General features: G+C 40.6%; 1 protein-coding gene across 1 annotated transcript in view; it reads right to left on the bottom strand.

The window, feature by feature from the left end:
• Positions 1-12436, bottom strand: part of Stim2 (stromal interaction molecule 2) — a 178007-nt gene that overhangs the window by 165144 nt on the left and 427 nt on the right. Inside the window, 1 exon segment of the mRNA XM_029565545.1 lies at positions 12249-12436. This exon segment is cut by the window's right edge and continues 63 nt beyond it. Within this exon segment, the coding sequence (XP_029421405.1) occupies positions 12249-12436 (188 nt within the window).

Raw genomic sequence — 12436 nt, 5'->3', positions numbered from 1 at the left:
GGCTTTCATAGTTTGCACTGAAAAGTCAGCTGTAATCCTAATGAGTTTTCCCTTATATGTGACTTGCTGTTTCTCTTTTTCAGCTTTCAGTATTGTCTCTTTGTTATGTACACTTAGTGTTTTTACTATGATGTGCCATGGAGAGTTTCTTTTCCTGTCCTGTCTGTTTGGTGTTCTATATGCTTCTTGTATTTGTTCAGGCATGTCTTTAATTTCGGGAAATTTTCTTCTACAATTCTGTTGAAGATCTCATCCATGCTATTATCCTGGGATTCTTCTTCCTGTATGCCTATGATTCATAAGTTTGGTCTTTTTATGGTGTCACACAATTCCTGCATACTCCATTCTTGTGCTTTCTTAAATTTTTCATAATCTTTGCTTGAGTGGTCTAGTTTGCCCACTTTATCTTCCAGTCTTGATATTCTATTTTCCATTTCATTCATCCTATTTGTGAGACTTTCTCCTGTCGTTTCTAATTGGCTTACTAATTGTTTCACTTCTTCATTTCAGCCTGAGAAATCTTCAATATTTCTAGATCTTTTCTGAATTCATTCAGAAGTTTATCCCTATCTTCCTTCAGTTCTTTCATTTCTTTGTGTTCTTTAAATTCACTGAATTCTTTTATCATGTTTATAATTGTTCTTTTGAGTTCCATGTCCTGCATTTTGTCTAGGGGGTTCTCATCATACTCCTCTAGAGGACTGTTGATATTTGGTGGGGATAAGTTATTTTGGTTTTTCATGTTATTATTTTTTCTCTGTGATTTTGACATGTGAAATTCTTTTGTAGGTTTTGATTCTTGTGTGAGACTCAAGTCTTCAAGTTTAGGTATGCTTCTTTTTGTAAACTTTTTGTGGTTTACTTTTGGGGCATGAAAAACTGGTTCATCTAAGCCTCCAGTTCTCTCTTTTGATTTTATACTGGAGTGGCCAGACTGCTTTTGTCTTCAGGAGTTCCCACAGAGGCCCAAGTCAGATGAGGATCATATGCTCTCAGGCTTTCTCCTAAGATCTGGATCCCTCCAGGAAAGGTTTTGGCCTCAGGAATTTGGGAGTTGGACTGGCCTGGGAGTAGGGCCCAGAAAAGATGCTGGTCTCGAGCAGCTGGTGGCCATGACACTCAGAGATGCAAAGGGAGATGGGGGTGGGAAGAGAGGAACTGGGTTGGTCTCGATACAAAGGATCAGGAAGCCGAAAGTTCAGCCCTGGCATCCAGGAATGAGGCTTGCGGATTGTGTAGGCCCAGGGAAGCAGAGGGAGGTGAGGGCAGGATCAGGCCCAGAGGGCTCCTGGGGATCTCAAGAAGGAACTGGGTCCGTCTGGATGCAAGGGATAAGGAAGCAGTGGTAGCCCCAGACCAAGAGCTCAGTCCCAGCTTCCAGGAAACAGGCTGGTGGGCCATGCAGCCCAGGGAAGCAGAGGGAGGTGAGGGCAGGACCAGGTCCAGAGGGCTCCAGGGGACCGCAAAAAGGAACTGGGTTGGTCTGGATGCAAAGGATCAGGAAGCAGTGGTGGTTTCCCTGGTATCTGGGGTGCCAAGACAAGGAATGGGACAGAATCCAGGCTCGGAGGAGAGACAGGCGGGGGAGATGGGAAGGTGAATGAGTCTGGGGGAGTCAAGTCACAGAGGGCACGATCGACTTACAGGGAGAGAGGCCAGCGGGAAGCAGAGGGAAGTGAGCCTCCACCTTATTTTTTAAGACACGTTCTCTCACTGAACTTGGAGTTCACAAATTCAACTAGGCTGGCTGGCCAATGAGCTCCAGGGATCTGCCTGTCTCTACCTCTACAGCACTGGGATTATAGACACATGTCACCATGCCCAGCTTTTTACACTGATGGTAGGATCAGAATCATGCCTTCATGCTTGCAAAGCAAGCACTTTACTGACCTATCGCTCCTTCCCAAAATGTTATCCTTTTACTTCAAATGATTAAAATGCATTTGTGCTTCAGGATCTCTTGGAATTCTATCCCCAACTCTTCAGAAACTCATCCTTCAGAAACCATCTTTTAAAATGTGACCTTGAGGGAGCTAGAGCAATGGCTCAGCAGTTAAGAGAACATACAGAGAACCCAAGTTCAGTTCCTAGTACCCATACTCTGCAGTCCACAGGCACCTGTAAATCCAGTACCAGGGGATCAAATGCCTTCTTCTGGCCTCCATTGTACTGAACACACATGCACAAACTCACTCTCTCTCTCTCTCTCTCTCTCTCATAATATTGAAATTAAAAATCTTAAAAATGTGACCTTTGGGACAGCCAGATGGCTCAGCAGTAAAGACGCAAGCCAACAATCCCAACAACTTCAGATCAATCCCTAGAATCCACAAGTTGTTCTCTGACCTACACACATACACACACACACACACACACACACACACACACACACACACACATTTTTTTAATATAAATGTGACCTTTTCAGAAGCATTCCCTAACCAGCCTACCTAAATTAGCAGGTGCCCACACCCCACATTATCCACTTTATTTTCTATCACGTGTTCTCTTGTTCCTTAATAGGTACATCTCATAAACTTAAATATTATTTATTTCCCCAACTGAAATATTAGCACAAACACTGAGGAGCAAGGGTCTTATAATCCTACTCATCAGTGTCCAAACACTTCCCATAAGCCTGTAATACACTTGGCATCCAAGTATTCATTCATTTCACATTTAAAATTGCTCTATGAATAGGTGCTTAGCATTGGCAAGGACCTCAGGACCAATCTCCAACTCCAAAATATAAAGTCATTCCCTCAGGTTATTATTAAATATACATGAATATATATATGGATTTTTTTTTTATGTGTATTGCCTGCATGTAGGTAAGTGCACCCGTTGTGTCATGCAATGCCCATGGAGGACAGAAGAGGCTGTTGGATCCCCTGGAATTGGAGTTACAGACAGTTGTTAGCTGCCATGTGGGTACTGAGATTCAAACCCGTATTCTGCAAGAACAGCCAGTGTTTGTAACTGCTGAGTCATCTGTCCAGCCCCTGTATATGGATTTTTATCACTAGCATTTGGCTGCAAAATGTTTTAAGATTTTCAGTTACGTAAAATAACAAAGGTGGACAGAGGAACTGTGGCTCAGTGGTAGAGTGCTTGCATTCCATGTGCAACACCCTGGGTTCCACCCCCAGCACCACAAAAAAAAAAAAAAAAAGTGCCAAATGACATGCTAAAGAGACAACTAATTTCTTTAAAAATACACAGTACTTCTTGATTTTACTATCTATATATAGCTTCATAGTTCTATGGGTTTTTCCATTTATTCTTGGAGAATTTCATAATGCATTATGATCATATCCACCCATTTCTCCTCTCCAACTCTCCCCAGACTTCCACCTAACACGTCCCCCCTCCAAACTTCATGTCCTCGTCTTCTTTAATATCCCACTGTGTTCAATTAGTGCTGTCCATATGTACATGGGTATGGGATCATCCACTTCTTTTCAGTATACCTACCAGTAGCCACATCCCAAAGAAAAGTAACTATCCCCTAGCCACCATTAACTGCCTATAGCTCCTCACCTAGGGGTCTCCCCATCCGTGCTGGAACTTGTACTTGCTTGATACTGTGCAAGTAACCACAGCTGCAGTAAGTCTCAGGCTATTATTTAGATCACAGAAGGATCTCAAGTGACATTGTCATTTATTCTCTGTATGTGTGTGCACAGATGTGTGCTTATGTGTATATGTGCACTTGCATGCACAGGTGTGTGTGTGTGTATGTGTGTGTTGTGTGTGTGTATCAACAGATCAACAGATATTTATTTCCACATCTTGGCTATTCTGAATAATACTGAAAAGGAACATGAAAGTGCAGGTATCTCTAAACAGTAGTAACTGTAATAACACAAACAGATAAACTACAAAGTATGTGCTTTCTTATATTATACAAATACACATCCTGTCAAGTTTCAGGTTTGTATTACTCCTACAAAAATTTTTCCTAAATCAACTGCAACACCGTTATACACCCAGTTCCTCAAGTCATGGCTACAACCAAACAGTAACTAAATATTTTAAAGTATATGAACACACATACCAAAAACTGGCTTTTCACTTTAATACCCTTTAGTCCTTTCTCAGATCTATTCTGACAGACTTAAAACCTGAATGCGCATCAGAAACCAATTTACAAAGACAAATCCCAAACAGCACAAGGTACCTATAACTGCAGTTTAAAAAGATGTGTTTTTAATTCACTCCAAGAAAAAAGGTATATGAATATGTGTGGCAAAGCAGAGCTCAAGATGATCACAGTCAAGCCAGTGGGGAAGCAGAGAACCTTACACATCATTAAAGGGAAAGGCAGAAGTTTATAGGTAGAGAGAAAGAGTAAAGAAGGGGATCAAGATGATTTCATTATTCAACATCAGATCTTTTTAAAAAAGGAAAGGAATACAGTAGTAAAAGGGAGGAGTGCAAAAACACTCATCTAAGCATTAAACTATCACTATCAGATCAAAACCTCAAGTAGGACTGGGCATGGTCACACAGGCCTATAATCCCAGCAATGGAGAGGGCAAAGCAGGACAACTGAAAGAGAATCTGCAGTTCAAGACCAGTCTAAAGAAAAACACAACAGAAAAAGAAAAAAGACTGTTCTAAGCTGCATAGTGAGTCCTTGTTAGAGATGTAACAAAAAATTCAAGTGAGCATTAAAAACCTGTTTGTACTTATTAAATCACTTATCAAATGTAAATCACTGTCATTATTCCAGGAATTTTTTCCCTGAGGCTGTTTAATATTCAGTAATCACATAAGGTGCCAACTTATATTTTTTAGATTAAATTCCACCACTTAATTCAGTAAGTTTCTGAAGAGTTTCACTAACACAATGACAAGTAAAGATCAAACAGAGAGCCAGAGAATGTGAAAACAACTAGAGAAAAAACAGTAAGTTTCACAGAGGCCAAGATCTAAAGCTCACATATATAAGGAGAAATACTCAGACACAGGCCTGTGTAGAATGCCTGTCCAAATGAACTGCTCTTGTCAGGCTTGGGCTCCCCAGGTGTGCTGGATAGCTTTAGTGTCAACTTGACACACCTGGGTTGAGGGAGCCTCAGTTGAGGGAATTGGCTTTATTGGACTGGACTGTGGCCATGTCCATGGGGCACCTTCTTGATTGTTGAGTGGTGTGGGAGGGCCCAGCCCACTGTGGGTGGCGCCATCCCTGGGCAGGTGGGCCTGTGTTGCATAAGAAAGAAGGCTGAGCAGGAGCCAGGGTAGCAAGCCAGTAAGCAGCGTTCCTCCATGGCCTGTGCTCCAGCTCCTGCCTCAGGTTCCTGCCCTGAGTTCCTCCTACCTTGGGCTCCTGGATGAACTGTGACCTGGGATATGTAAGCTAAATAAACCCTTTCCTCCCCAAGTTGGTAGTGGTCAGAGTATTTTGTCACAGCAATGAAGAACAAACTAGGACAGGCCTGTGGAGAAAGCTGGAAAGCAGGAAGAGAGTTACCCCATCTTTAAGAAAAAACAAAAAATCATGAATAGTCACTATTAAACACCCTTAAAGCTAAAGTTATCTCACTTAAAACTGTATGACCAATGAAGCCTAGGAGAAAGAAAAGGTGGTGGCAGCAGCCATGATGGTTGTGCAGTTGCACTTCAAGGGCCAAATGAAATGAAGCCAAAAGTCCAATCAATCATTGGCTTGAGGTTCCCTATCCCAACAGTACTTTCCTAGTAATGAAGTTCTCTGAGGAGGAAATGTTCAGCTAGAAGAACACAAGATTGAGAACTATGATTTAGGATCTAAGCATCCTTAAAATCAGCAACAAAGAAACCAGTCAAGGAAGATGTTTACTGAAAGTAAGACTAGAAAAATGTCAAAGACTGAGTGTAAAATACCCATTAAGATGAAGATCTAGCTGGACAAGGAAAAAGAACAGCCCCCTTCATTTGGCATTAGAAATTATCACCTACAGATCCAGCTTGAAATTCACAGGAAATTCAGAAGTTAATATTGTAAGAAACTATAGGACAGTACTCAAGAGTCTGTTGTTCATGGGGGACTGGAGATTCCTAGATGTGAGAATCCATGGTGATACATTATATTAGCTCAATCTGGAAACAGTTATTCTTTACTACAGAAAAAACACATATTAAAACTTGGTAGAAGAAAGGCTTCATGTAAGCATCTTATGTAAATATATTGTCTTTGGCTACTAGTGTTTCGGTTTTACTCATCAAACAACTGGCAAATATATGTGTGACTTTTGCTGTTGCTACCAACTTTACAAATTCTCATCTAAGTCCAATTGCATACCATTTACCTAATTTTGAAGTGATATGAGACACCATGCTTCTTCTTCAATTGTGCAAAGGCTTATGCTAATTTAAATCATCCCACAAACTCTTTTCTAACCTAAGAATAAAGCAAATTTTATCAAAGTTTCTTCTAAGCCTTTTCGTAGCCATGGCCGATACTCTCAAGACTGCTACTTCTACACTGCCCCTAACTGCCTTCTGACCATCGGCCACTCTCTTCCAGCCACACAGCATTAGCTCTCTCAAACACAGAGGTCACCACGTCATTCTCAGCTTCAATCCCACAGTGCCTCTCACCCCTTAACAACAGGTAACAGATTGAGAATTTTAAGAGTTTATGAACAAAACTCTCAGGATATTCAAAATGTCTTTACATTCTCCAGAATCTGTGCACATACAGTATTTTTTAAATGCTTTAATTTCTCAATTAAATTCTTAATACTTCTCGGTTAATAGAAATGTTGCTGAATCTTTTCTGTGGCTTCCCATATTCCTAGCACATGGCTAAGAAGCTCAGTTTCAGATGGGCTGACACTTCTATCACATCAAATACTAGGGAACACACTGGGTAATCTGGGCCCTTTCTGCTTTTACTTCCTACTGCTCTACATACACTCCAAGCACAACTCTGGAGGCAAGTTACTTGCAGCTTATTCTTCTATACACCTCCTCTTAGCCCTTTCATCCACCTCCACATTAAGTCTACATACAGGGTCTACCTCAAATCCTATATGCCCCCAGTACCCTACAGCAGTCTCTTCCTTTCCCCAACACTCAGCACTCCAACAGTATGCTAATCAATGTGTCTCATTTTGTTCAGTTTTATAAGTAAGGTTATATACAACATATAAGTTTAAAAAAAAAATCAAAGCTTTGGATTTCAACATCTAATGTGTAACAGGTAAGTTATCTGAAATCATTCTGAACCCATTTTCTCATGTCTTATAGAGGTAGAAGTAGTTATCTAACACATTTAGTCCAGATCCCAAATCACTGATGTATAGAAAGTACTTAGCACAGTACTGACACCCAAAACAAGTTTAGTTATGTTCCTGTTACTACCTAACCTGTGCTTCTATGAGTTGCCCGGGGGCAGATTCACATCCTACTTTTATTTGTATTCTTTCTCATTCCTAGTTTGCTGTATCTTACATGTGCTTAGTAACTGCTTAGTTGAAGAAACTTATCAAGTCAGAAATAATCTCCTAGTTAGTTCCTAACAAGGTCGAAACACCAATGAATATCAAAAGTAGCATGCTAATCATTACTAGTTGCTAATTTAATATAAGCTTAATCACTTTATACTTACCTACCATATACATAAATGTATAGCTCCAAACATTACTTTTGAAAGTACTAACATCATATTAACAATGATTACCCCAATATCCAAGATGCTGGATACAGTTACTCCAGAGCAAAGTCTAAATTAATACAAAACATTAGAATTCACCCACCCACAAATTAAGTCACTAGCAAATTACCTCTGTATGTGTCTTTCTTTTTGTATGCTCAGTGGTTAAGAACACTGACTGTTCTTGCAGAAGACCCAGGTTTGAATCCCAGCACCCACATGGCAGCTAACAACTGTCCATAACTCCAGTTCCAAGGGATCCAACAGCCTCTTCTGTCCCCCACGGGCACTGCACAACACGGGTGCACTTACCTACATGCAGGCATAACACTCATAAAATAAAATTAAAAAAATACTAAATAAAATTTTTTTTTTTTAAAAAAAAGTAAGTTAAATCTTAAACCCACATTTCCCACTGGCCCTTTTGAGCTCTCCCAAGCTGAGATCCAACAATGATCAACAGTTCCTGATATACTCGGAAGGGAAGCAAGAGATGGTATGTTGCTAAACAAATGAGATTACTGCTCATCTTCAAACATTCAGAACAGATTGAGTGAAATGGATATAAGCAGGCTCTTTAGTCCTATGGCTAGAATGCAACACAGGTGCAAGAATAGCCAGCTGAAGAAATGTCTAGTAATGACAGAATGGGGAAGAATGCAGAGGAGCTTCAGCAGGCTTCAGGAAATCACATTCTGCTGTCCCAGGGCAAACAGCAGCGTATGCAGAGCAAATCTAGTGTTGAGTATGACTCAAAGCAACACTCATGTACTATACTCCTGCCAAGTGAGGTAACATCTACCTGATAAACCTTAGGAATGCAAGGTAAGAGCATTAAACGTTTAGCTTACTGTTTTGGGGGGTTTTTTTGAAAAAGAATAACTTAAGCTATTCCCATCTAAATTAGTGAAAGCCTTACAACACACGTAGTTTTAACATTTCTGGAGAATATAGCCCTTCTAAATATATTATACTTTGAGCTAAGAATATTTTAGGTTTCTGATGTTTTGTTGTTGTTTTGAGACAGGGTCTCACTATGCAACCTGACTGGCCTAGAACTCATTATATAGCTCTCCTTGCCTTTGCCTTCCCAGTGCTGTGATTAAAGGTGTATGCTGCCACGGCTAGCTTTGTTGAGATTTTGATACATCTAACACACATATTTTAAAATGTTCATTTATATTCCCAATAATGTACCAAATTAGTAAAATAGTATTTTACTTAAGAATCTTTACATAAACACTAAAGAATGTTACTTTATTAAAAATTACAGAATAAATTTTTAAAGCTAACTTTAAAATTCTGAGGCAATTAGCTACATATAAAAATAATTAGCGTTCAATTACTCTATATTTACTGAGTAAAGACTTGTTTTGCATGCGCACACAAGATTGAGAGAGACAGAGCTAGAGACAGAAAGAGAAGAGAGAGAGCTCTGCTTTTCCACGTTTTTTAGAACTATTATATCAATACTTAAATGAAGCTCAGGCGCTCCCCACTGGAGTCAAGCCTTTGACACTCTGTTAGGTAAAAATTTTAAAAAGCAGTATTTTGAACCATTAAAGTATGGTTTGGAATATAATCAGTCAACTTCTAGTCACAAATCCCTACCTTGTTATTCTTTAAGTATGTGTCTGTGTGTGGGTTTGTGCGTGTCAGCACAGGTGCCCTCAGAGGCCAGAGGTATGGATCTGCCTGGAGCTGGAGTTACAGGTAGTTGGGAGCCACCTAATGTAGGTGCTGGGAATCAAATTTGTGTCCTCTGCAAGAGCAGTGTATGTCCTTAACTGTTGAGTCATCTCTTTAGCCCCCTAATTTGTAAACATCAATCATTTAAATTACTTCTTTTAACAACAAAAAAATAAGTATACCCAATATAAAATTCTACTATTATAATCTACACAATTTAAAATTTTATTATGATAAATATTGGTTCTACTGGATTATGAAAAGTTAATATGGAAAGAGAAAGAAATTATGATCCCATATTCATTATGACAATGGGTCTGTTTATTTTGATAATGTCACTGCCTGTCTCTGTAAGAACACTTTTCTTGCTTAAAACTAAGCACAAGCCAGATTTAAAGGCAATTTATTCTTTAAATACACTAAAGTGAAACCCTTAGGAGGCAAGTTTCAGTAAAAAAGAATGCTTTCCAGACTTCTATTAAAAAGAGGCAAATTCTTAAGAAGTTTGTAACACTGCGCAACAAAAATACTAATCTGGAGAGAAGAATAAAAAGTGAGTTGGCTGTTATTTTACAAAGCTATTGAGAACACTGACAGCTAAATGATGATAATCGGGAGCCAGAGAGAACGATTCTCAGAATTCTTTCAAAAATTTGCTCTTTTCAAGATCCACATAAAGTATAGTTGTCTCTTTACTGATGCTCAGGTCCACATCCATCCATTAACACTATCTAGAATATACCATGGCTGTATTTTATGTTATGGTTCCGCTTCCTAAAGTGTAAAATAACACTATCAGTCTGTGTTCTGGGCTTAACATAAAAACTGAAATCATAAAAAACTACTCACACAACCTAAAATGTGAGAAAGTGTCCTATAGAGGTCATAGAATTTAAAGCCACTTAAAATATTTTCTAATATTGTAATATGTTCTAATTTTCATGAGTGGTTTTCAATCTACATTTCCCAAAACACCAGGCCTACTGAGTATATTTACATAAACGTATTAAAATTACTGCATTCAACTTGGACACTGTGTAGCTTTTATGATCTGAAACTTAGGTGGAAATGTTTCACTTCTTAAAATTAATATTCTAACAAAAGGAAAAAATTAAAATCAACAGAAATAATTCTAGGAGTAACATTATTTTAGTACACTTATTTTAAAGCACTACAACACAAACTCATTTTGTGTGATATATCTGATCTTTCCCAGTAAGAATCACCTTTCCTTTCCCAGTGTCATAAATAACCACAGAGAAACATAAAGGATTGTAGCTTATTAAAATTCCATCTGAGGTTATTTTCTTAATATGATGAACACAATGTAATATACACATGTATAAAATAGTCAATAAATGCCAAAATTCTAGATCACTATGCAATTACTTATTAATCAAGCATTTCTGCTCCCCAAAAGAACTACACTCCTATATCTCCTAGAAGACAAAGCAGCTCTGTTCCAGTCTCACAGGAGGCATTAAACCCTCAACCCATAGTCCTAGTTAGCTGGTCTATCACTATGCTTTACTGCGCTATTTGCTACATTTTTACTTGGAAATAGTAACTCCTTGAGCCTAAAACCATCCGGTATCACTCACATGACTATGTTCCTAACACTGTTTATTCTATAATCTTTTATCCATATTGGCCAGCCACAGGTTTACTGTTTCAGTTCCATTCCACAGGTTTGATGTTTCTGCGCATGTTAAATACACTGCTCTGCATAGTCTACACCCTAAACTTCCAAAGTGCCTGACCAAGTTGACCAACATCCTCCTTCTCCCTAGGGCAGACAGGAAACAGTCTGTCACAGAACTCGGAGAATAGCTGCTTAGATCTAAAGACTCTATCTCCTGAGCACTTCCCAGAGCAGCTGTTAGCAACTTCCAGGCGCCTGCTGGGCTATCACTTAAGTTAAATTAATGATGGGTCATCTTATTCCTCTTTCCTTTTTCCTCTTTAACCTTGTTATTCCTGCAGAAAACTACAGATCTACTTTAGAAATAAACGCAGTACTTAAAAAATAAGAGTTACTTTAGCTCCTCCACTTCTCCCCTGGAAATCTTTTCAGGACCTTTACATCATTGCTTAAACCACACCAGATCAGTTATATAAGACAACGAAGACTTTTAAAACATACAATTTTCTACTTAACCTTACCAAACACATTTGCAACTTTTCATTAAGTCCTAGAACGTTCTGTATTAAAAAGATGTTGGTGCAGTCCATCAGAACCGTGCTGCTCAAATAACACGTCACAAATATCCTGCACTTGGTAAATTTTAGGTGTTTCTGGTTACCTGCCGAGCTTTCTACACCTTTTGTAACCCAGTGATGATCTCCCAACAACAAATGCTTTCCATCCCTTAACACGGCCTACTACCCCTTAAAAAATATGCATGAGACTTGGACGTTTCTTCCTATTAATACGGAACCACGAATGCCACTAGGTGCAGCGGCTCTCCAAGAATCCTCTTTAGCAGCTCCCCCGAGACGCTGCGCTCAGCGGGGCTCTCAGGCAGCAGAGGCCGACCAGGATACCGCAGTGCTGCTGCTGCTACTACTGCTGCTACTACTGCTACTGCTACTGCTGGTGAATACTTTCTCCAGCAGCTTTAGAAGAAAGGGGGAAATGCAGCCTGGGACCCTGCAGACCCTAAGTGGCTCTTCGGCTGCACGAAACAGAAACCACTGCATTGCTCAGCTCGGAAGATCGCAGAACCCCACTGAAGGGCGGGGAAGCCAACGCCGTCCGGAGGCTCAGCCGAGGGCGGGGTGTCAGGGTGGTAAGGAAGGCGTCCGAAGTGAGGCGAAGCGGCGGGGCGCCTGGACTGCGGGGACCGCGGAGTCCGGGGATCCTGCCAGGCGGGGTTTCCCCGCCCCCCAAGCCCGCCCGACACTCCACCGGCCTCACCTGTCAGGAGCGCCGGGCGCTCGCCCGCAGCCTGAGAAGACGCGGCCGCTCCAGCAGAGCCTGCCGCCCGCGGCCCGCGGAGTTGCCGGGGCACCAGGTCGCATCCGTCCGCCGCCCCTGCCATCAGCAGCCCGAGCACCAGCAGCGCAGCCCAGCGGCGCCGAGGAAGGCGGCCCGAGGCCGGGCCG

Source organism: Nannospalax galili, unplaced genomic scaffold (assembly GCF_000622305.1).
Source record: "Nannospalax galili isolate Female #2095 unplaced genomic scaffold, S.galili_v1.0 scaffold777, whole genome shotgun sequence".
NCBI lineage: Eukaryota > Metazoa > Chordata > Mammalia > Rodentia > Spalacidae > Nannospalax > Nannospalax galili.
Note: the sequence above shows the minus strand (reverse complement) of the source record. Positions and strands in the feature narration are given on the sequence as shown.